Source organism: Empidonax traillii, unplaced genomic scaffold (genome assembly GCF_003031625.1).
Source record: "Empidonax traillii isolate 1590-97213 ecotype Southwest subspecies unplaced genomic scaffold, ASM303162v1 scaffold99:size1466351, whole genome shotgun sequence".
Lineage (NCBI taxonomy): Eukaryota > Metazoa > Chordata > Aves > Passeriformes > Tyrannidae > Empidonax > Empidonax traillii.
In genome coordinates this window covers 714,055-738,437 of record NW_020955292.1, presented here as the reverse complement: position 1 = coordinate 738,437, position 24,383 = coordinate 714,055, and the positions used below count along the sequence as shown (strand labels likewise).

At 52.5% G+C, this 24,383-nt stretch overlaps 2 protein-coding genes across 8 annotated transcripts in view; both read left to right on the top strand.

The window, feature by feature from the left end:
* The window catches only part of MSI1 (musashi RNA binding protein 1), a 73,183-nt gene extending 55,928 nt beyond the window's left edge, over positions 1-17,255 (top strand). For 3 of the 6 annotated variants that reach the window (XM_027881945.1, XM_027881941.1, XM_027881943.1), the window contains 9 exons: positions 4,572-4,620; positions 6,584-6,666; positions 7,267-7,384; positions 9,004-9,084; positions 10,352-10,408; positions 13,245-13,313; positions 13,438-13,592; positions 14,118-14,183; positions 14,953-17,255. In XM_027881945.1, the coding sequence (XP_027737746.1) occupies positions 4,572-4,620; positions 6,584-6,666; positions 7,267-7,384; positions 9,004-9,084; positions 10,352-10,408; positions 13,245-13,313; positions 13,438-13,592; positions 14,118-14,159 (654 nt within the window). In that variant the 3' untranslated portion in view covers positions 14,160-14,183; positions 14,953-17,255. The remainder of the gene's footprint in view (positions 1-4,571; positions 4,621-6,583; positions 6,667-7,266; positions 7,385-9,003; positions 9,085-10,351; positions 10,409-13,244; positions 13,314-13,437; positions 13,593-14,117; positions 14,184-14,952) is intronic. The other 3 variants (XR_003571051.1, XM_027881942.1, XM_027881944.1) reach the window with 3 other exon arrangements.
* Positions 17,256-18,876: 1,621 nt separating this feature from the next.
* PLA2G1B (phospholipase A2 group IB) lies at positions 18,877-21,405 on the top strand. Of its 2 annotated transcripts, none has more exons than XM_027881948.1 (4): positions 18,877-19,038; positions 19,606-19,765; positions 20,507-20,634; positions 21,230-21,405. In XM_027881948.1, the coding sequence occupies exons 2-4, from the start codon at positions 19,659-19,661 to the stop codon at positions 21,349-21,351; spliced, it is 357 nt and encodes a 118-aa protein (XP_027737749.1). In that variant the 5' UTR covers positions 18,877-19,038; positions 19,606-19,658; the 3' UTR covers positions 21,352-21,405. The 2 variants fall into 2 exon arrangements, with proteins under 2 accessions (XP_027737749.1, XP_027737748.1); XM_027881947.1 differs by lacking the exon at positions 18,877-19,038 and adding an exon at positions 19,052-19,534.
* The last annotated feature ends 2,978 nt before the right edge of the window (positions 21,406-24,383 follow it).

The following is a 24,383-nucleotide window of genomic DNA, read 5'->3' as shown; positions in this document are numbered from 1 at the left end:
TCTGAGGAGGGTTCTGACCTTTAGGCTGCCATCTAATACTGTGTCCAAATTCTGGACCCTTTGCCTGAGGGGTTCTGAGAAATCACTTGGGGGCTGACGCTGGTACTGTCCCAGAGAGAAAACCACCATATTCAAGGGTGTGGATCTGCTGAGGGTTTGTGTCTGTCACAAATGCATATTCACGTGCACGTGGCAGAAGAATGGTGTGGTTGACTTGGGTATGTGAAGTGAGTTTCCCTGCTGACTAATGGGAGAACCTTCAGATGCTGATGGGGAATGTCTGTAATGGAAGACTGGTTTCTGTGCTTATGGTGGGCATGGTTTCCCTTACTTTGGATCGGGAGAATGTTAATTAATTAATCCTTAATCTGCCGCTCTCTGGAAATTTCAGGGATCAAAGCTACTTGTCAACCTGCTGTGGATTTCCAAACTGGATTTTGGATTTTCTTCCACAGATCAGAGGGCAATTTATGCAAATTCTCACGCGTAACATGGTTGCAGTGAACAGATGGGGAGGGGAGGAGAAGGGGAATCTGATCACCCCTCTTGCGGCAGGAGGCAGTTTGGCCTGTGGTAACAATGCCTCTGGAACAAAGGGTTCTCTGTGCTCCGCATCTGGTAGGCACATAGCCAAAAACACTGTAGCAGCAATGGTCATTCAGGTCTTCTGGGGTTCATCTGATATTTGCCAGGTGCCCCTGTGGGAGTGGGCAGGAACACCTGGACAGGCTGTGCTGCTCACCTGTGGCACGGAGCAGGCTCTGTTCCCTTGGATGAGTCTCATTCCCAGAGTTTTGGGAGCAGGTCTGCAGAGTGGGGTAAGGAGGGTCCTCGTAGCGCCGTGTGGGTGCAGCAGACCTGCTCCCTGGGTCCAGGCTCTGTGCCCATGCATCCTTCTCCCTGGAATCGGGCTGGCAGCTGGGAGAACCTTGAGAGTCGCTAATGCCCTCTCTTGACAGGATGGGCAAGTGGTTTCTAGATAGTTTGGTTTGTGTTTTCCATATTGAAGCTGTCTCTGCAGTTATTATTCTTCTGCCTGACTCTTCTACAAATATGTTGCAGTGGTTCCTTCTAGGACCAGCCCAGCCATTTTTGTTTGCTGTTCAGGTGGAAGGTGCCCGTCTCTTCAAACCCTTTGCTTGAATATTTTCAACTTTCAAAATCTACCCTTTTCAAAGTGCATCCAACATTTTGCAAAGAACTTGTGCTGGAAATGATTATTTTCTTAAATCTGCATGAGACTGCCATTTGCTTCCTCTTTGCAGACACCTGGGAGTGAAACAGGAAGATTGAAAGATATTAGGATGGGATTAAACCTTTTAAAAAAACTCAGGCCTTTTGGCCAAGGCTGGATGGATCATTTCCCACTATGGCATCTTTAAGTGAGAGGTGCTGAAGTTTCAGTCGTGCTATCCTCATCTCAGAAAATACTTTTTCGGACAGACTTTCCAAGTCATTTGGATTCAGTATTACTTCTGGAATTGGATTGGGACTGTGTGAAAAGGAATCGCTAAGGATGGCCTTTTAAAGCATTTCTTTGGAGGAGTTACTGTCTCAGGGAAGGGCTTTGTAACTCTGTTCACTCTTCTTCCAAGTGGCCCCACAGTTTTCTAGGACCTGGCAGGAGAAGAACTGTTCTTCTTTCCTCCTGCCTGTCCAGGGGGAGGCACGGGAACACTTGAGATCTAGAGAGGAGAGAGCAGGGAGCACCGAGTCATCCTGTCTTGACTCCTCAGGCTCAGACCACCAGCTTCCCAGGAGCGACACTTCCCAAGAGAGCGCGTGGTGACAGGACAAGGGGGAGGAGAGGAGGTTTAGACTGGATATTAGCAGGAAGTTCTTTGCTGTGAGGGTGGCGAGGCCCTGGCACCAAGGGGTGGAAGGCATCAAGCTATCAGAGAGCGACGACTCGCCTTGCGATGGGGGTGCGGGAGGGCACCCAACGGGGGCCTGGCCCCCGTTGGGTGCCCTCCCGCACCCCCATCGCAAGGCCACGGGGCATCGAAGCGCTGCAGGGCGGCTTTGTGAGCTGCTAATCCAGGCCCCAGCTGCCATGGCGGCCGCGTTGCCATCGCGACGGCCCCGCCGGCAGCCGCCCCTTTGTTGGGGCCCGGCTCGGCCCAGCCGGGAAGGGGAGAGTGGGAGGGAGGGAGGGGTGTGGGATGGTGGTGGTTGGTTGGTTGGTTGTTTGGTGGTTCACGGCCACAATAGGGTTTGTGGTTGTAGGCTCGGTGTTAGGCGGGGCTTTGGTGGTTGGATCACCCCCCCACTAGAGCAGGAGCTCTGTGCTGAGGCCACCCCTGGGCAGGAGGCGTAAAGATGCTCGTGGTGGGTTTTAGTGGCAGTGAAAATCCCGTCAGTTTTAGCCACACGTGGGGCTGAAAGCCCTGGTGTTGAGCAGGGCGAGATTATTTCACGTTACTGTGTGTGTAGATACCTAGGTATCTGTCTAAAGTGCAGTTTAGGGCAGGAAACAGCTTTCAGAGTACATCTATTATAGTAAATATGATTTTGTGAGGGGAGCACTTTTTTGAGGTGCTTATTAGACGCCTGATCTCAAAGCAGAACCTTGGGAAAAAAGCTCAGGTCATAGAATATTAGATGGAGGAAGGCTGCAGCCCAGGACATTGCTGTGCTGTGGGCTTGTGCGGATGTGCACTGGGCTTTGCCACTTGGAATTGCTCCTGCTTCCCAGGCTCTGAGAAGAGGGGAGGGCAGGGTCAGGCAGAGTAAGTCAGCAGCAGGACTCTGCTCATCACCACTGGGAGTTTTTTTTCTTGTGCCCATCTCTCATTTTGAGGGGTTTGTGTTCTCCAGCTACCTGAGTTGAAGTCTTGGGCAGGGGCACTGCCTCAGAGTGCCACTGACACAGCTTCCTCCCAGTGTTTACTGGGGAGTGGGGGCAGCTCTTTTCCCAGCCTTTTTTGTGAACTGGGTGGTGGAATGGATCTAGATTTTAAAATGAACAAACCCAGACAATAAAACCTCTTGTACTATTTTGAAACATCAAGTTTCCCCCCAGCATGTCACAGTATTGCTGCATCGTGAAGGGAAGGGGCAGTGGGGAACTGGCAGCGTGATGAGCTGCCCCCAGTGCCCATCTCCCTGCCTGGGTCTTGGGAAGCTGCCAAGGAATTGTTTCAGATCTATCTGAAATCTTATGTCCCCCGTATCTCCAGCTTGGATGCCCGGCACGTTTCTCAGGTGTTAGTTAATTTGGCTGAGGGAGGCTGAGCCAGGGCAGGAAGAGTGTGAGATGAGCAGGAGCCAGGTTGTCTGTTCTCACCCGGAGTGGATGTGTTAGACAAGGCCAAGGGCATCAAATATGATCTCTGTCTGCTTATGATGGTACTGGAAACATTTGCAAGGGCTCCTTCCATCTTCCTGGAACTGAGGTGGAGCCAGGTGTCCCATGTTGTCCTGAGGAGCTGAGAGTAGGAGCCTGTCCCTTCCCTGACAGGGACTGTGGGCTCTCTGCAGGCAAAGCTCATGGCTGCCTGTGCCAGGGTAGGGGCAGCTCTGCCCTCACCAGTGGCTGTTCCTGAGAAGGCAGCGATGCAGATGCTTCCTGGGAGGAGGCAAGGGAGCAATCCCGTGGAGTTGGGGGCGTGCAGGACTTGCTGCCCGGGGAGCGGCTGTCTAGCATGGAGGAGGCAGAGGAGGAGGAGGGCCAGGGCAGCTGCTGGCCAGAGACTGCTGCCACCTCCCCTGAGCACTTGCACGTCCAGTTTCATAATCGGATTAAGGCAGTGGTATTAGAGAGGAGGGATGGGTCAGTGGGACAGGTTTACACTGGAGCTTACACGGAGGGGATTGAAGTGTATTTTTTAACCCTGCTTGGCCTGACCCGTGGAGCAGTTTGGATGTGGCCCTGCAAGGCAGCACCCGCGGGAAGATGGGGGGAAAAGTGGCACCAGGCGGTGATGTGCTCGCAGGGGAGGAGAGAAGCCCCAGGCCGGCTGGGGGATGGGATCCGGCTGCCCCTCCCCCCGGGAAGGCAGCCCTGCTCAGGCCTTGCAGTAAATTTGCTCTAATTACAGCCTCCAGCAGTGGGAAACCTCACTTAGAGGAAAGGCTCCTCTGGGGTGGGGGCGGGGGCGCTTCCCAGCTTTCCCAGGCAGGCTCTGTTGTCTGAGGCCTCCGCTTCCCCTGTCGCTGGGAGGCCCCTTATTCCTCTCCCCTCTCCAGCTTTGCTTCTCTCCCCCCCTTTAATTCTCCTCTCCTTTGAGGCCGGGATTTGGGAACAATGCCTTCCCTGCTCCTTGCCCCCCGGCTGGAGCCGCAGGCAAACAATCGGGGTCGCTCGCTGCCAGGGGCTGGGCCGAGGGGGCTCAGCTCGGCAGCACCTGCCCCAGGCTGGTGGGGGAACCATGCTGGTTGTGGCTCGGGGAAGTGCCTGGTGTGGTGACCGCTCTGTGTGTGTGTGTGTGTGCACACCGTTTCCTTACAGGGGACAGGAGGTCTTGCCCTTGATCCCTTCAGGTTTGGGGAGGCCCGGGAAGCTCTGCACGGTTGTGCTGGAGAACGCTTTGGCAGCAGCAATAATCTGATCGCAGCCCTTCTCTTTGCAGGTGGACGACGCGATGCTGATGTTTGACAAAACAACCAACCGACACCGAGGTGAGAGCAGCCTTCTGGCCCTAGGAGAGGGAACTGCAGAGGGTCTGCCTCCTGCCTGGCCTAGGGAGGGGTCGGTACCCCAGCAGTAGGGGATGCAGGTCGCAGCTGCTCTTTATCTTGCCTCCAGTCGCCCCATTCTTTTGCATCTGCATCCTTTACCAGCGGCCCTTGCAGCACAGAGAGCTTTGGTCCAGTGCGTTTCCTGTGCTGTAAACTCGCCGAGTTGCAGATATGTGAGAGGAGATGGTCCCCTCCCCTGCCCGCTCACCTCCGTGGCTCCAGCCCGCAGTGTGTGTCTTACCTTGTCCCGAGTAATCTGAGCTCCAGGAAAGCTGACACGAGAGCCTGAAGAGTTGCCTGCTCCTCGCCCCTTCCTCGGCCCGGAGCCCGCTTGTGCTCCCAGGTCACCTTTTCTTACCCGAGTTCTGCTGGTGGAGTCTGGTTACAGGATGGGAGCAAGGCTGTACTATTTGTGCCATCCGGACCCAGCCTACCCATGGCCATCCTTGCCTCCTGCCTTCCTGGTGAGTCCCCGGACCGACTACCTGGTGGCGAGGCAGGGCTCGGCACTTGCATCCAACACGGAGATTTATTTGCCACAACTTAACCTGCAAACTGCCTCTTCCCAACCAGCGCCAGTAACAGCCCTGTGCTGGCTGCTGTTGTGTGTGTTGTTTGAAGCACTTCCAAGCACCTCTGCCCCCAGAGCAGCGAGGGAACACTCTCTGTGCCCTTCAGGTTTTTGCTTTTTTCTAAAGCCATTAAATCTACTCCGACAACCAGGCCTCGGATGTTGTTCCAGCTTCATCTTAAAGGGGAAGAAGTGTTAACCCCTGTTCCTGCTGGGAGGTACCCTGGGTACCTCCCAGTCACTGGTCCAATTAAAGAGTTGTTTGGGAAGGAGCAGGGAGAGCTGCCAGCCGCTGTGTTGGCAGTGAGGGGCTCAGCCCAGAGCACAGCAGGCCCAGTGAGGGCCTGACAGGGCTCAGGACTGGTTTTGGCATCAGGGTTTTGCTCTTGAATTCCTGAGCTGCTCTGCTCATGGGTGAACGGTGTGAAACTACCCGGGCACAGACAGACAAAGGAGTTCGTAGAGAAACATTTCTGGCAGTATGGAGGAAAGGTTGAGTTCTGGGCAGTGGATCCCCATCTGCTTTCAAAAGTTATTTCAAAACGCCATGGAATTGGCCAGTTCTGGAAAGCAGAAAGCTCTCCTTAATCCCAGCTTGCTTGTACAGCAAGCTTAGACATCCTCCCACCTGCCTCAGTTTTCCGGAAACGGCTGCAGTCAGCTGAGAGGAGTTCAGTCTGCCCACCCGAGCTGGGCTTTGCCAAAACTGTCAGCAGAGGGGTTGGTGAGAGAAAGGAGGTGTGAGCGTGGGCCAGGGGCCAGGAACACGCTGTCCTGCCTTACCCCAGATACGAACCTCACTTTGGTGAAACTTTGCAAATCGCTGTGCCTGTGCGTGCCTGGCTCTGTGCAGCTGCACTGCTGAGATGTGCCCGCTCACACGAGGCTTTATGGCCAGTGCCTGCCGAGGGAACTGCAGGGTGTTGCTGCTGGTGGGGTGCATTGAGCGAGGATGGTGATCTCCTGGCAAGCAGCTGTTGGTTCCCCCACCGACTCTTTGTGTGAGCGTCTGCCCGGATCCTCCCCCGTGTTACCAGCCGTGTGCTTTGCCTTGCAAATAGCGGAGTTTAAAAAACACCCAAATCTGGTTTTGAGAGCTGTTGGGTTCAGAGAGGGTAGGAAGTACAGGATGAGGAGGAAAGGAGACTCTATAAGGGGATAGTCCTGTTCTTGTGCATAAAAGCAGGATTTGCTGGAGAGGGAAGATGAGTGACAGCTGTTTTAGAAAGGGCTGATTGTACTGTCCCTCTCTCCTGCCAATAAAAGGCTGTGGGTAGCGGGTGCAAACTGTGAGAGCTCTGACCTGATCAAGGAGTTTTGCCTTTTCTCCAGGGTTTGGGTTCGTCACATTTGAAAGCGAAGACATTGTGGAAAAAGTGTGTGAAATCCACTTCCATGAGATCAACAACAAGATGGTGAGTGTCTGGGGCAGAACCTGGGGGAGGAGGGACACAGGGCAGTGCCACAGGGGCAGGATGTGAGGAACTTGGCTCCCAAATCATTTTTCTCTGCAGTGGGGAATTGGATTGAGTCTTTTCCCCAAAATCACAGCAGTCAGTGTGGGAAAAAAACTTATCATGTGGGGATGAACCAGCAACAGTAGTGAGTTCTCAGGGAGGAGAGCTAACTGTAACAAGGAATTGTGCCGTGCTTGGAGGTTCTGAAATCTCACAAAACTTCATGGTGGCCTGGGAGGGGGCAGGTTTTACCTTTAATCAGAAATTAAGAAAATTAGGCTTTGAGGCCCTGGTGCAGAGCCAGGCAGAACATCAGGGGCAGCACCAGGAGGAGAAGAGCAGTGTTTGAGCTCCTCACTGGTGGCTGCAGGGCGAGGGAAGGCCTGCAGTGAGCAGGTAGGAGACAGGGTTGCCAGGGAAGGGCAGCGGAGCGGGATGATGGCGGTGACTGGAGCTGGGACAGGCAGCCCTGCCTGTGCTCTGTGGCGGTGTCCTGTGCCTGTGGCAGTTTCCTGTGCCCAGGACAGCCAAAGCCTGATCCTTCCTTTCTTGTGGCAGGTGGAGTGTAAAAAAGCTCAGCCGAAGGAGGTGATGTCCCCAACGGGCTCGGCACGAGGGCGGTCCCGAGTCATGCCTTACGGGATGGATGCCTTCATGCTGGGGATCGGCATGCTGGGTAAGCCCCCGGACAGCTCCCCAGCTCTCCCCCCGCTCCCGGCCGTGCCAGGCAGCAGCTTAGCGGTTTATTCCGGGAGCGGCGGGGCGGCCAAGGGCAGCGCTACCCGTGCGGGGCCGTGGGCGCTGCGGGGGCGCCGGGACCTGTTTGCGATCGCGACTTGCCCTCTGGTGGCACCTGGAAAAACTGCAAACGTGTCACCGCCGCCCTGCGACAGCCGGCCCGGCCCAGCCCGGCCCGGCTCTGCTCCTCGGCAGCTCCTCAGGGGACCTGCAGTGCCGTAGCACATGGACTGTAATTCCTTAATGCCTCTCGTGAAATAGGATGTAACCACAGAACCGAGTGTGGAGTAATCTGTGCCCAGGCATCTTACTCCCACTCTTATGCAGGCTTTCTGATTAATTAGTTGATTAAAGAGCCTCTGAACTTCCGCTTGAAACAGTGGTCTGTATAAATGTCTCCACTGCCAGTTAAGGACTGTGAAAATGCCCTTTTAGTTCTAGTTCAGTTTTGTCTCACTCTGTTCCCTTCCTTTTACATAGAGGAATTATCTGGTATGGCAGGGAAAGCTATACATTTATTGTGGGACTGTCTTGTAAGGAGAAATTGGTGACAAGTAGGCTGGGTTTCATGTCTATCAATGCTTCCAAGGCAAATATGTTCAGATAAAAGATTAAAAACAAACAAACAAACAAAACCCCCCCTCATTGGTAGCCTGTACTTGCAGGTCTACAAACCTTCATGCCTGGATCTGAGAGTCAGCATGATCCTTCCAGCACGGGTGCTGTTCCTGGCTTCTCTCTGTTCCCACATTGATTTGAGCCAGGCCTGAGCTGACCCAAGAGCACTGTTTGCTCAGGATCATCACTGGTGTTGCTGGGCAGGGTGTACTCAGCCTGGCTCTCAGTGCTAAGCCTGCTGAGTAGCAGTTAGTCACTGAAACAAAACCCCCAAAAGGGCATTTTTTCCCCAATGTTTTCACTTGACTTATTGAAGGAAAATAAATCTCCAGCCTGTGGTTTTGGGTTTTGCCTTTTCTAAGCCATCTGAATTTTAAAGCAGCGAGGCCCAAGCTGAGTCACTGGGAAATCCACATATTCATGTCTTTGGAGATCTCAAATCAAATATTCATCTCTGAGTCAGTGCCCTGCGTTCTCAGAGGCTTGTTCTGTATAGGTGGTCAGCTTCCCCGGGAACAGCAGGAGTTGCCTTCCTGCCTGGAGCTGGGCAGAAGTGCTCTGCCTGCATTCCCCAGCACTTCTGGTGCAAAAGTGACTCAGAGCTATTCAGCCGTTCAAATGCCCCTTCCTCCCTGATCTCCCGTTTGCAAATCCAGCTGATGCATCACAAAGCCTTAGCCTGCAGAGCTGGGAGTTTGGGAAGGAAATCTCCATGTCCTTACATGTTTGGAGTGAGGAAAAATTAAACGGGCCTGCTAAAACTCCTCTGCAGGCTCGCACGCGTTGTGTGCTCTGCCCAGCACTCCCCTGGGGTTTCTGCTGTTCCCCCTATTTCCGCTTTCTAGTGCCAAAGGATGGTCGTGCTGCTCAGGAGCAGCCAGGCACTGAGGGCACGGACCCTGCCAGCTTGCACTAACAGAGCCCTTTTCCCTTCCCCAGGTTATCCAGGCTTCCAAGCTGCCACCTACGCGAGTCGAAGTTACACTGGCATTGCACCTGGCTACACTTACCAGTTTCCTGGTGAGTGGAGCTCCCTGCTGTTTTTTTGTTCTGCCTTCAGGTGACGGGAGTCCCTGGCATGATCCATGACCCAGGCTCTGCCCCTTTCACCCTTTCCCCTGTTTGGTCTTTCTTTAAATTGGAGACGGATGTGGAAGGGGGAGGGGAGAAGCCCTGGAATAGGTGGGAACAGCCTGTCCTTCATTAGGATTATCCTCACACTGCCGTGGCAGGAAAAGCCCAAGGCTGCTCCGACGCCCTTTGTGCTGAACTCCTCTGTAGGGCTGCTGCTGTGACACAGAAGGGCCCCGCAGCTCTGCCTGTCTCACCGCCTTTGTGTGTGTCTGTCTCTCTTTACCAGAGTTGCCACCGCTCTGAAAGTAGCACAGAATGTTAAACCCCATGTGCCAGGGAACTCCTGGGCACCTGAAATGCAGGCGCCTGCAGCGCTGCACTTGTGTTCTGAACAGCACCTGGACCACTCACGGCCTCCACAAAGCATCTGCTGGGCCAGGGGGCTGCAGATCCCCCACAAACTGGGTGGTTTCAAGCTCCCAACCCTGCCATGTGCTCAGAACATGGACTCCACGATCAATGGGTGGAACCTGCTGTGCCACAGCTGCTCGGAGCTTTGTGGGGCCTCCCCTCCCTCCTGCTCTCTGCCAGGCAGGGGAGCGAGGCAGAGCACACTCAATGGATAGACTCATATTGCTGTTTTTCAGAGAAGTGGCAACTCTGAGCATCCCTTCCTTACTCCATCCCTCAATGTGATGGTTGATACATGAAGTTTTGATATTAGGGGCTGGGAATGGGAAGTTTCCCCTTTGCCTGAGGCAAGCCCAGGCTGACTATGGCTGAAAGCTGCTGTTGCCTCCTGGCTGTCTGGAAGCTCTCGGCGAATCCAGCTGTAGTGGCTTCAAGTGCCTCATTGTAAACCCATGCCAGGCTGAGCGTGGCACGTCCGGAGCACCCGCTGGCACTGCCACCAAGAGGTCGGATTGGCCAGGTCACAGAGCAGTGCTCCAGGGCAAACCTGAGGCTGCACTGTGAAACTTGCGCTCACCCTGCCCTGGCCACATTTATTCTAAGGATAAATGGATCCTTTCAGCCTTCAGGGCAGGAGTGCAGCACCTTTCAGCACCAGTTATAAATCAGTTTGAAGAAGACACTGGCCTGGCCGCAGTCTGGCTGCAGGCTGCTCCCCCAGCAGAGCCAGGCTGCTGTGTCTCTGCGGGGTCTCCCTCGGGGGATTGATGAGTTCCTAAGCTGTCTTGCATTTCATTTTTAGAGTTCCGTGTAGAGCGGACCCCTCTCCCGAGTGCCCCCGTCCTCCCCGAGCTCACAGGTCAGTCCCGCTCATTTCCTAAACTCACAAGCTGGAAGGGGAGAAGGGGGCTTTGGGCTGTTCCAGCGGTGTTGCTGCTCCACAGCCTGGCGCAGTTCAGACTGGAAGCATTCCTTATTTCTTCTTTCATCTGAACGAGCTCCGTCCAAAGCTAGGGCTGGAGAGATGAAGGGGCAATCAGAGCCATGGGTATTGCCTGTAAAAAGGGCCATGCAGGTCCTTTCCTGCTGCTTGCTTTGTTTTTAGCTCCTCGTCCCAGGCTGAGTGCAAACCAGATATGGAAAACTGCAGAGAGCAGGGTGACTGCCACAGGTCACGAATTACTTTAATCTGAACTTCTGCAAGGATGAGATTTGGAGTGCTGGGAGAAGGGAGAGGGTGTGGGGGCTATTCCTAGTTATTCCAATCCCGTTTCCCTGGGCAGGAGTGGCTGCAGGGAATGCTTTCCTTGCTCTGGGTGGGGCAGCTCCCCAACTACTCCAACACAGGCTTCCCAGGTAGAAGTGAGTGTGGTGGGACTCTGCAGAGTCCTGCAGTGCTCACGGGGAGCTGTGGAATGAAGTGAGAGTAGAGAACCGTTTCCAGTGTCCTCACAATGCAAATACTCCCTGGATCCTCAGCCCCTGGGCTGTGTGCAGTGTGTTCTCCCTACATGATGTTCCTTCTGTCTACTCTCCCTTCAATAGCAATGTTTTCCCCAGCTCTGTCCTGTCCGTGGTTTTTGTCGTAGAAAAGCAGCTTTGTGTAGCACCCTGCTCCCCGTGTGCCATCTCATTTCCCTGGTGTTCCTTCTCCCAAGCGCTTCTTTGCCCCCACCTGTTTCAGGGTTTGAATTTCTCCGTAAAAGGGTGTGGGAAAATTTCCTGGGAAGCTCTCCTGAAATTAGCAATACAAACAGCCTTGAAAGGGAGTTTCTGTGGCACAGAACTGTGGGATCCTCAGGTTCCTGGGGACGCTCAGGTTGGCAGCCACCAATGAACAAATTTCCCTGAGGGAGATAAGGGGAGACTAAATCTCGTCTCCCTCTTAACAAAACCCCTCCCTGACACCATGTATACAGCTGCATAAGCAGCTCTGAGCCTTCTGGTTGCCAAACAAAGGAGATGTGGGTCCAGTTGTTTATTTACATGTGTGTTTTTCAGCAAAACCCATAAAATTTGTAGGGGAACATCAGTGATTTGGCAGAAATGTTTTTCCCTCCGTGTCCACCGCTGGCTGCCTTTTCCTAGCAGAGGTGACCTGCCTGGGGCCTGGCTGTCACCGGTGGCCGGGGCTCTGTACAGCAAGAAGTTATTAATGCTGGTGTCCTGGCTGGGTGCCACGTTAGCTTCCAGTCCCGAGCTGAAGTACCAGCTGGGGATCGTGGCATTCTTCCCTCCCTGCTACGCTTACCTCCTGTTAAACAGGCCCTGTGCAGCCGCTTGGCTGGGCCACGGGCTGCCATTCCCATGTATAGGCTGGAGTTGGCCCCGTGGAGGGCAGGGCCCCTCCGCTCCCACAAAGGCCCAGCGAGCTGTGCAGCGTTGAGGGCCCTTGTGCCTTGGAGTGGCTGCGGCACACACGGGCTGCGCTCCATGGGCCTGGCACGGGGAGCCGAGGGGAGGGGATGGCACGGGCGGGGATGGTTGCTCCAGCACCCAGGGAGTGGGCAGGCAGGTGCTTTGTCACCGCAACACAAACCTGGTGTCTCAGCAGATTAGATTGCAAAGGCAAGGAGGGTTTTTCCTGGAAAAAAACCATGGAATTTTAAGAAGACCGAGCCTCCTTTCTCAATAAAACCGCATTCATTCACGAGTTAGGGGCTTGCAGCAGCGACGGGGCAGGAGGGTGGCTGCCAGCAGCCTCTCTCCCAGAACAGCATCTTTGGGGGTGATGTGAAGCAGCAACATGCCTGCGTTGGCCCAGGGCCTGTAATGAGCAGCTAACCCAGATAGGAGCCTCATATGACGTTTGCTTGAAACAGGCTGGTGCCTGCTACTAAATATTCCCTCATAAGCTAGTCTGGGTTTCAGCCTTAACGCGATTGATTTGTTCTGACCTCTTTTTATGGTGCTCTAAACAGAATCACAGTGAATTTCACATTCAAGCATGAAATGCTGACCCAGTCATTTTAAGGGCAAAGAGAAACATACTGGCTAGATGCCTCCTGCCCTGAGGGCTGGATGCCTGTGGCAGTAGAGTTGGGAATTAGAACTGCTACATATAAATTAAGACTTACTGTTTTAATTAAGTCATTTCTAGTTCCTGCTCCCTAGGTATATGTTTCCTGCTTTTCTACAATGAACAATGAGGGTTTGAGCAATTCAGGAGCAAAACTCAGCATGGGGAGGATGGTGCATCTTAAGCAGAGAGACAGGGAGAAAGAGGCTATTAAACTGTTATTCAAGAATACTACCAAGAGACAGAGGAGGAGTTGAGCCTCAGGACGTTGAGCTTCAGCTGCTGTCCCTGAGCTGCTGCTTTTCTCCACATTTACTGCCAAAATCTGGATCTGTAGCTTCAGATTAACTGCCTCTTGCAAGCTAAGTAGTGACAGGATATATCTGAAATTGCCCACTTCTGGTTCAGCTCTTCCATGTCATACCCTTGGCTGCTCTGGGGTGTGGGCTTGGCAGAGCGTGGCTCGTGCACTCCCCCGGACACCGGCTGTGCAGAAGGACACGGATAAATGCAGGGCTGTGCACTTCCCTGTCGTCATCCTTTGTTGTCCCCTGTGGTGCACTAAAGCCGTATGTACGTGCGGACCCAGTATTTTGCAGTGGGAAATGAAGGCTTCTGTCGAGGAGTTTCCCATGGAGCCACAGTGCCCCTGAGATGCCTGTTCCTTCTTTTCCAGCAATCCCCCTCACTGCGTATGGACCGATGGCGGCAGCAGCGGCTGCGGCGGCCGTGGTGCGAGGGACAGGTAACTGCCACTGCCCTCCCCAGGGCGGGTCCTGTCGCCGAGCTTTGCGAGGGGCCACGGGAGGGGGGTGGGACGGGGTTGCATTTTTGGGATCTTCACTCTGTAGTTTTGCTGCCTGCTGTAGGTTCCACCCCCAGTCGCACCGGTGGATTCCTGGGCACCACCAGCCCCGGGCCAATGGCAGAGCTTTATGGAGCCGCCAACCAGGACTCAGGGGTCAGCAGTTACATCAGCGCTGCCAGTCCAGCCCCGAGCACCGGCTTTGGGCACAGCCTAGGGGTGAGTGCTCCTTCGAGGTCAGCGTTCCCTGTCTGCCCTAGGGCTCGGTGCTCCCTGTCGGCTCTGTGGAGAGAGGGAGATGGAGAGTGGCATGGCCAGGGCAAGGGGCTGTGCCCCCACAGGGTGATGGAGGTGAGCAGCAGCGGGCAGTCCCCTCAGCCCACAGCCTGGTTTCTGGTTAAGAAATGCCACCCACTGCAGCACTGGCTGAGCCCCAGACCACAGTCAGCCACTGCAGAATGCAGCAGCTCACTTGGAACCCACATCCCTGGTCTCTGCTGGGTCTTCCTGATCACCCCTCAAGGTCTTGTTCTCCAGACCTTTCTCTGATCTGGCTCAGGCTTTCCAAGAGCCCATCTTGGCCCTGACACGCTGTGATGTGCAGGGTGATGTGCTCTTTAGATCTGCCACCTCCAACTGAAACCAGCTTTCCCAGCATCTGAGCCATGACTGAATTTGCTGTGGTAGTAATTCTCCTTTGCTTTGCTTTTGTTTAAGAGTGAGGTTTTAACTCTTTCTTCACAGGGTCCCTTGATTGCAACAGCTTTTACCAATGGGTATCACTGAAGCTGGGGACCAAGAAGGCAGGAGGTAAGAGAGCTTTGAACAGGAGTGGGAAATAAGAGAGGGGAGTAAAGTTCTGAGCTGGCCCTGCACTTGATCTCTCAGCTGAAGCTGTGGATGCTGCTGTGAGGCTCACCAGCCTGATCCCGTCCCTTGGCCAGCCTGGGGCTCTCTTCTGCACCAGAAGTTGGGTGCCTACCTAACGCTCCCCTGGCTGGGAGTGTCGTGGGGAGGTGACTTTGTGTCTGGGCAATAAGAGGAAGGAAATGGAGCACTGACAGAAAGAGGAAGGGGTTGGCCAGAGTCACAACCCAGTGGTGATCCTGAGAGATAAGCTTGGCTCACCTGTATGGCTGGGGAAGCCTCTGCCATGCAGCTGGTTGTTCTCACTGCTGCTGAGACCAGTCTCTGAGGAGCAAGGTTTTTCATCTCCTGCCTGGGAGAAGGGTAGAAGGAAGATCTGATTAGTTCTGTTTCTTGACCTCAGATGGGCCAGAGAGGGGATTGGTGGATGGTTTTTGCTTTGCAAATGTGACTGTAGTGAGCTGGCTTAAAATAAAATTCAAAAAACCCCAACAACTGGCTTTTAAAAAAGGAGGGCAGAAACTTGCAGGAGTCCAGGCAGGAGCCCGTGGCAGCCTGGTGGGGATGCACTGAGGTGGGTGCTGGAGAAATGACTGGACCTTGCTATGTCCCAGCCCTTCCAGGGTTCAGGAGCGTGACGTGGTGCACGGGAGCACGTGAAAAGCTGTGGTTGTTCTAGATCCTGTCCCTTCCCTCCCCTGCTGTCCCACAGATTCCCCAGTGACCTGACCGAGGACAGCGAGCGGCTGGAGGATCTGGTGAGCCTCGGGGGATGAGCCAAGGTTACCTTTCTCTTGAATCAAACTGCACACTGCCGGCTGGCTGCCAGGCTCCTGCCGCCCTGCCCCGATCTCTCCCTTTGACCAGACCACACTGGACTGAACCCGAGGAGATCATCTCGCTTTCTTACTAACCACCGACGGTTTACGCTTCCCCCCTCCCTGCCCCCAGCCCACTGATTCTTCTTTTATTTATTTTATTAGCTGTTAGTTTTATTTTTTTATTTTATTTTTTTATCTTTTTTTGGGGGGGGCTGCCCCTTCTTTTTGTTGTTTGCTCTTTCCCGAGCTAGTAGACATATTTTATGAATTGGCTTTGTGATTGTGTTAGGTAGGTTTCATTGAGGAGTATTTTTATTTGGCTTTGAAACTGTTTTGAATATTTTCAACTCTGTTGTTGTTGTCGTCAGTGTTTTTAAAGCACGGTATGTAACAAGAATGCAGTTCTGAAGGGAAGAAAGAGACACAGAGAGAGCAAAGGCTGAGAGGAACTGCTGTATTTCTATTTTTTTTAAAGAAACTGTTTTTAATTGTTTCTGTTTTGTAAATGTGAGGCTTTGAAAAGTGTGAAACTCCAAGGATCCGAAAACGTTGGACATCGCTATGGAACAAAACAAATGTATATTTTGCTAAGTGAAAAACACTATCCTTACAGCTGAAAGATTTTTTTTTTTTCCTAGGTTTAGTTTTACGTGGGGTTTTCTTTTTCCTCCTGTATAATATGTAAATATCGCGAGCTGAACCTGGCTGCCGCCTGCAGCCTGGCTCCAAGGAGCAGCTCCAGGTCCTGGACTTGGAGCCGCAGCGTGAGCAATACTCTCCAGCAGAATCCTGACAGGACTCCGTTCTTTTTTTGTACACCTTTTACTGTAAGATTTAAGATTTTAAGACCTCTGATGAGATGAAAGGGGGGCGGGGGGAGGGGGCGGGCGGGGGTTAAATGTACCGGCCATCGGCTGTTTTGCTGAGCGGGTTAAAGCTGCTTCCAATTGCTCGATGTACAGACTCCATCCCTGGGCTCCGTAGTGCCGGCTCTGGGCTGGCTTAGGGAAAGGGCTTTGCCGCCGTTGCTTGTCTTGGTTACTTAGAAAGGAATTCACTCTCCAAACATTATCGCTTGTGTCAAGATTTCCTGGGGAAGGGGATCCTCCTCCGGAGGCGAGGGTGTCGGAAGGGGTGTCAGCCAGGGGGAGATTTGGGTGGTCGTTCTCTGAAGGGCAGGGCGCTGGGATGGGGATTCGTTAACAGGGGAGAAAAGCATTAGGGTGGTGATTTGGGGGCGGGTTAAGGGCTTCTCAGGGATTATATGAATTATAGAATTGCAGCTTCCCGTTTGCTTTACTCTGTGTTCTGAAGACTGTGGGAATTTGTCCATTGTCCTGTGCGGGGGTGATCCGGTCCCTTCTCCAGAACCTGCCGGGGCCTCCCCTGGTGTGGTCCAGGCCCCTGCTAACCAGCACTCTGCTAGGGGAGGCCTCCAGCAGGAATACACGGGGCAGGTTTGGGTCTGGATTTCAGTGAACCAAAGACCTTGTTAAGGGGGGTGATTAAGCCTTTTATTAAGATGCAGCCAAACTCTTTTCCCAGGGAAATAACAGCTTCATCTTAAGTTTTAAAAATCATTCCCTCTCTTCCCCCAAACTGAGCCCCTGTAAGGGAGAGGGGCGTTTAAGAAAGGACCGGGAGGGTCACGGCACCCACAGGGCCCTTTTTTTCTTCCATCTCTCCCCTGTCTGCCGGAGCTTGTCCTGACCTGGGCGATGCGTTTGGAGAGTTCTGTTTAGGTAAGAAGGTACTTAACAGATCAGTACTGAAAACACAAAGCAATAATTTTTGTTACTGAGACAAGAGTCTGTATGTCTGTTTTTTTAAATATTTCCTAATTAAAGAAGAGCTGCATTTTATTGGGTTTATTTTTATTCTATATACTTCAAATTTGGGTCTGCGGACAGCGCTGTCCTCCCTCCTGGTATATGCGCTGAACTGCTTCCGTGCCCCCTCCAGACATCCCGGGCCAGCTGTGCTGCTGCTGGGCTGTGAGTCACTCTCTGGCCACTGCTGCCACTGCCTGGAGGCTGGGGCTCCGGTTTCAGGGTGGGCATTTTTTTTAAAAGAAAAATAAAGCTGTGTTTTTAAGCCAGTAAGTTATTACACTCCAATGTTTGTTCTCTCCACACCTGTAACCCTTTTTCCAGATTTCAGTTTTAAATTCCTAATAAATTATTTGAAAACTGTCCTCCTCTGTCGTTACTTGGGAGTGGGAGGGTTTTCCAATGGGGGAGGTTTCAGGTGAACTTGGACCTGGCAGGAGTCGCATCCTGCCATTAGGATAAAAGCCCCAGGCAGGGCTCTGACTCGCTGTTCTGCTCCTGCTGGCAGTGGCCCAGTTTATAATGTGAGGCAGGTCTGGGTTTAGTAAGAGATTGTGTCTCTTCTCTGCATTACAGAGGTTTTGTATAAGTATTTATAGGTTCAAAAAAAGGAGGAGATAATGTGGTGCTTAGAAGTTTGGCTCGTGCTCTGGGTTCAATGACTGTGGTGGGCCAAGTAAGCTAGATCTGAGAAAGTAAAATGTGGAGAGGGGAAGTCCTTAACAGACAGTGCTACGAGAGAAAGGAGAATTCCAAGTGAGAAACAGGGAACCCTGAGCAAGTCTAAGAAAAGAAGCCTCAAAAATAATTTAAGGTTGAAGTCTGTAATTTGGAGCCAGCTGTAAGCTGGGATGTGCTCATGAGCGTACTGAGAACCAGTGGCTTTGTATACAGCACAGGTTGGGCGAAACCAAAAATAGCATGGGTGGAAAAATCTTTACCCTGCTGGGACTTTTCTCACGAGGCACTCTTGTAATGTGCACGTGCTCGCTTTCCCACACTTGGTGATCCTCTTGTTGAGTTAGTATGAAATTCACCATGAGACGTTTTTGATTTATGACTTGAAGAGGCCGGCTTACTGGAAGTTTTCTGGGAAACGTAAGTAATACATCAAATACCGGGAATTGAGGAAAAAGGAGCTGGAGTTTCATAGATAAGAGAACAGATAAATAATAATTCTAAAAAAAAAGAGTAAAGGTGATCAAAGTACCAGAGGAGAGAGAGAACACTTCAGTGGATATTGAAGGGAAAGTCAGCAGATTGATCGATGAACAAAAGATTAAATTACTTTTTCTGAGCTAACTGTGGTACGGACTGTCCTTTACATCAGGCTTTAATGTTTGTCCAGTGCTCTGTTAGAACACTGAGAATCTTCAATCTATAACTCAGCATGTTTGCTATAAGTAACCTATGAGTGGGCAGCCCCAGAGAATTGTAGCATTCAAAGAGGTCAGAAATGTAAGAATGGGTTTGGCTGTTCAGCAGCATGTCTGGCTTTAACTATGGATGTGTCAACATCCTATGGATCCCGTGGGCACCCTAGCATATGTTCAGACCCTGTGAGGAGGAAAATGTCCTCATCACCCCTTCTGGAACCTACTGACACAGTTATGGAGCCCAAAGTTTCCTGCATAAGCACTGTGGTATATTAGGTTGTTATAGAAAGGTGGGCTTTGCCTCTTCCTCTGCTCTTAAAAACTTTGTTTGGTGCTTTGGAAATAAATGCAGGCTCTGACTACCAAGTCTAGGATCTGTATCTTGAGTGTGTAAAAATGCCAAACCTGTCACCCTGAAAATGCCAGAGCCTCTGGGGTCTAAATAGAGAGTGCAGTCTTTTGGACTTACTCTTGGCTGATTCCAGGAAGCTTTTTCTTACCCATTTTTTGAACGTCTTTCAAGGTTCCCAATTTGAGAAGTTGGGAAGTTAGCGACGTCTGCTGTGTATGTTGACACTTCTAAGCCCAGTTCATTTCCAGTGTAAATCCCTTAAGATCACGTAAAAACAGACACTACTCCTTGTTTAAGCCAGATGCAGACACTTTCCAAGTCACTTGGCTCCTGTTTCTTGCCTTCTTCTCCTCTGTGGTTTCAAAGTAAAGAACAGCTTGAATTTTTTTTGGTTCAGCTCATGCCAAATGGTTATTTGAGGTGAGTGGACAACTTGAACCTTATTCTCTGAATTAGGCCAGGAAAATCCACGGAGAGATACAAAATTAATGATAAGTGGGATACTATAAAGAGAGGAGGCAGGTATTAGTGACAGGTGGTTATTAGTGTGCCAGCAATTTCCAACTTAACTACCATACTGCTACTATTTTTCAGCAGAGAGGCCTTAAAAATATCCAGATCTTTCTGACTTCCAACAGCAGCACTACAAGAATTTAAATGCAAAAATTTAGAGTGCAAATATTTGCCTTCCCAGCTTTCATAGATTTCACTCAATTGGCCTTCACCTGGTCACAACCTCCCACTCACAGTCTCCGATGGAAGAAGTCTACATTTAGTAACATAAATACTGGCTAGTTTATCTCATGCCCATGTCAAGGTGAGCTTGTTGTATAAAGACACCAGTTTCCTTTGTCCCCAGTCTCTCTGTCAAGTCCTGCAAGAATGAAGTTCCTGGCCCTGCTTTTCCTGCTGTCGGGTGTGTAGGTGCCCTCACCCCCGGACTGGTAACAGCGAGCCTCCGTGTCTAACCTCTGTGTCTCTCCTCAGTGGCCGCAGCCAGCGCTGATTTCTCTTCCCGGGCCGTGTGGCTGTTCCGCAAGATGATCAAGTGCACGACGCCAGGCAGCCACCCGCTGCTGGACTACGGCGACTACGGCTGCTACTGCGGCTTGGGAGGCAGCGGGACTCCAGTGGACGAGCTCGACAGGTTTATAACACCCTGCTTTTACCAACCTCTGTCCTTGCTTGTGCTTTCCCAGTTTTGTGCCCCAGCTTCGTCTCAGCTGGCCCTGCCTATAAATGCTGCAAACCCTCCGGCTGCTGTGAACAAAGCTTCTTCTCACAGATCGATTCAAGGGAACAAGGCTGTGCAGTGTCACACCTTGATGCCTTATTACTAAGATAAAATATAATCCCAGCAACTCTCTTTTCCTTTCTATGGCAGCACAGTGTGCTCATTCCAGCATTTTTTCCAGCAGTGTCAGGCCAGCGGCCCGAGCGCAGCTCTGCACGCTCTGCCCAGTGCCCAACCATCAACATGTGCAGGGCTGAGCTGGAAAATGCCAGGAAATGGCTTGGGCAGTTTAGAGATCACACAACTCTGACAGCCAACACACCAAGCTTTGTGTTGGCTATGAGCTCTCAGCTCCACTGAGGGGCTGTGTAGGGTAAACACCGGCTTTTGCTTTTCCTGTGCCCAACAGACAACTGTGATGATGCTCCAGTAAGTACAGGTGTACCACGCATGTCTGGGACCATGAGCTGCCACAACCGTGTCCCTATGTGCTTCCTGCTCTCTTGTCACTGGGTTTCTTTTTGATTTGGGGGTGTTTTTTTTTTTTTTTTGTTCAGTGCCTTGTCAAAGTAACTCTAGCATATTTGTGTGTCTTAAAGGTCAGCTGAGCTTGCATTTCTGGTTGTTTCTGACCTTTTTCTCCTTGTTTCCCAGGTGCTGCCAAGTACATGATAACTGCTACGAACAGGCAATGGAAATAGAATCATGCAGATTCCTCCTGGACAACCCCTACACTAAGTTCTACAGGTTCAGCTGCTCCAACGGGCAGATTACATGCAGCAGTACGTCCACTTCGACATGACTCTAAATGTTCTCCATTCTCTCTTTGGAAGGCACAGGGCTGTGTTGCATTCACACTTCTGTGCCAAGAAGACAAGGGGGGCTGGTTGTCAGAAAAGGCATGCCTTGCACAGGCACTGGAGTGAATACTCTCCATATAGCCCACAATTTAAAGTTTATTAACATATATGGTATCCCAGGGAAGCCTGTTGCCTCTTCCAGGGATTGAGTCCCTGTGGTACTTTTCTGGGAGCCCTTTTAATGGCAGTACCCGAGAAATCAGAGTGTTAACTGAGCAGTGTTACACGGCTTTTGCTGGACACCTCTGATGAATGGTGAAGCCTTTATAGGGCTCTGGAACAGAGGAAAAGAGCAGAGAGGCTGGCAAACAGCAGGAGGGGAGGGAGGAAGGGGCCAGAGATGGCCGGGCTGGAGCACACAGCTTTGGGTGCGGAGGGTTAGTGGGGAGAATCCTGTGCACCCAAAGCGATGACAGCAGTGAAACGGGTACACCCTGACAGCAGAAATGCCAGCCTGAGCCACCGCAGTGCCTGGAGAAAGAGCTGCGGTGTCTGAGCGCTCCTCTCTCTCCTCCAGACAAGAACGACGAGTGCTCCATGTTCATCTGCAACTGCGACCGCGCCGCTGCCATGTGCTTCGCCAAGGCGCCCTACAACCCCGAACACCATAAGCTGGACACAGACGAATACTGCAAATAGTCTCCCTCGTGGCCCTCAGGGGGACCGCAGGACTTAAAAACCACCTCAATAAACGCCCTAAACGACCCACCGCTTCTCGCCGCGCTGAGGGAACGGGGGGGCGGGGACACACACACACAGGGCGCGAGGGGAGAGAGGGAGCCCCGCCCCCTCTGCCCACGGCTCGCTGTGGTGCGCGCGGCGCCCCCGCGTTCGCTGATTGGCCCTTGGAAGCGGCGGGGGCGGGGCGGGGCGCGCGAGGCCGCGAGCAGGTGCGTCCCGCGTGCAGCCCCGCCCGCCCCTCCCCTCAGGTACCCGCGGGCTGAGGGAGGGGCTGCGGCTCCTTGGAGTGACCCTACGGAGCGCTCCTCAGTGACCCTCCCACCTCCCTCACACTCCAGGGGCTCCTCAGGGCGACTCTCCCGCCCTCGTAGGGCTCCTCAGGGTGACCCTCCCGCCTTCCCTCACACCTCAAGGGCTCCTCAGGGCGACCCTCCTGCACTCCTTCCAGGGGCGCCTTAGGGCGCCCTTCCTACTCTCCTCAGCGCCCTCCCGGGGGCTCCTCAGGGCACCTCTCCTGCCCTCGAAGGTCTCCTCAAGAGTGATCCTCACGCCCTCCCGCACCTTCCCGGGGCTCCTCAGGGCGACCTTCCCACACTCCCTCACGCTCCAGGGGCTTCTCATGGCGACCCTCACGTCCTTGCCCTCCCGGGGGCTCCTCAGGGCACCTCTCCCGCCCTCCCTCCCACTCCAGGGGCTCCCCAGGGCACCTCTCCCACCCTCACGGGGCTCATCACGGCATCCTTCCCGCCCGCCTTCACCCTGGCGTCGCGCTGCCCACGCGTGGCCACGGCACGGCTGTCCCCCGGGGCACGGCTGCGTGAGGGGCTTGAGCTGCTTGACCGCTCCCTGCTCTGAGGGAGCCCTGTGTAGTCACCCACGGGAGCCCTTCCGCTGCCCGGCGCTGTTCGCGGTCAGGAGCTGCAGGGTAGGAGGTAATGTTGGCTTGGAACGCAGGGAGCCCCTCCGAGGGATGGTGTCTGCCCCAGTTTCCCAGCCCTGCCAAGGTCCTGTGCCAAAGCTGCCCCGCGCCCTTGGTACCGGTTTTGCTGGCACTCTTTAGGAAGGTGTGGGTGAGCTCCTGGGGCAGGGGCTGCTCACTCCTGTTCCTCACCAGAATGAACTGTTCTGCGAGAGGGCTCTGAGAAACCAGAAACGTGGAGAAGGAAGAAGCTGGCTTATGTTTTTGGAAGGTACTTGCAATGCCTTCCTAGTGAAGGTCATTGGATCTTTGAGGGCAGTAGGATGATAATGAGATAGGATAGTAAGTTGTCTTTTGTCTCTTTTTTTTTTTTTCTTTCTAATGAAAGAAAAAAGGGATAGCCAGATACTCCATCTTATGGCACACTGAATCCTAGTTTTGTACCACTATTTGTTGCTTATTTTTCCTTGGGTGTTTGTATACATGGATTTTCTGGAAACATTGAGTACTTGGGGTCCTCCACAGAAATCCTGAGGATCCTGGTTGTGCTCCCAGGATGTGGCCAAGGTGAATCATTCCTTGGGCTGGAAGTGCAAGATGAGATCTCCTGTGCTCACACACTGGCTCTGATTCTCTGAAATTATTTTTTGTAGAACAGTAAAGCTCCTAAGTAAATGTTACTGAAATCCCTTTGTAGTGATAAATGATAAACCCTATAGTAGAGGAAAAAAGTAAAATACCATCACTATCTAGAAGGAATGCTGTACTTTTGCGCTGTATCATCACAAGCAGAGAAGATTGCTGGGGTGCAGTTGGAAGCATTTCAGAACCTTTTGGTATAAATTTGGCCTGTAACAGGAACTGTCTAGATTTGAAATGAGCAGTGTATCTACTCCTGGCATCCAGCATTTGGGGCACTCCATAGATAAACTCAATAGATAAATGAAGGCTCCATTTCACTTTATATTCATCCTACTCCGTACAGATTTTATAAGCCTGCACTTAGTCCCTTGACCGTGCTTCTCATTTCCATGCGGCTTTGGTGGTGTGAAAGACCTAACAGTAAATTCAAACATCCTCCATCCATAGGGAACCTTCCCACAAAATGCAGTGTGTCAGGCCCTAATGAACAGCAGAGGTGGGGAGGCTGAAGGGGTTCTGCTAATTAAGGCTTTGAGGAATGTCGTGGAAAGAGCAGGGCCAGTGATTGCTTGAACTGGCTCACTGCCGGTGTATGGGGAGTGCAAGGTATGTGTGAAGATCTTCTGCCATGACAGCCTGTATTTCTGTTCCAAACCAGAAAGAAAGTACCTGAAACACAAGGTATCCCTGTGCTCAGCAAGCTGGGGAGCTCACACAGCATTGCAGCTGGCACGAGAGATGCTGGAGGGACAGCAGCTCTGTGGGCTCACGCTGCAAAGTGAAATCTCAGCCTCTAATCTCCCTTTTCTCTATTGTTGTTTTCTAGGCCAAGATTTTTCAGGCTCTGCAGGGAGGGCTGAATTACTCTTAACTATATGGGCATTGCAGAGATGAAAGGGAAAGTGCTCCAGCTGAGGTGAGACATGCAGAGAGCAAACAACTATGCTTGTGGTAATGATCCTGTTTCAGTTCCTGTTTGGGCTTGAGACCAACACAAGACACTTGTACTGTTGCTCTTCCTCTCAGGCTCAGCTTTTCTTCTTCTCTGCCACTGTCTAGTCAGTGGTGCAGAAGGTGGTACTTGGGTATCTTTCCTTAGTGGGAAGGGAGAGGACAGAATTGCAGGTGTCTGGAACAGTCTTTCACCTTCCTGCTGCAAAGGCTGGGAAAGGGTGACATCCAGTCATGGGGGAAGAAGCACACTCTAGAAGGCAGATTTAGTCACCTTCACTCCAAGGTTCCTGAACCTCCTGAGTTCACCATGCCCAGGGGTCTGGGTTGTTTTCCAGAAGTCGTGAACAAGCAGGTGTGTCAGTAGGAGCAGTGTGACTGTAAGATGTGGGAGGCTGCACTTACACCACAGCCACCCAGCCCTCCAGGCCATCTGCAGCCTGTCTTGCCCTCACTGGAGCTCAGTGTGTGAAACACC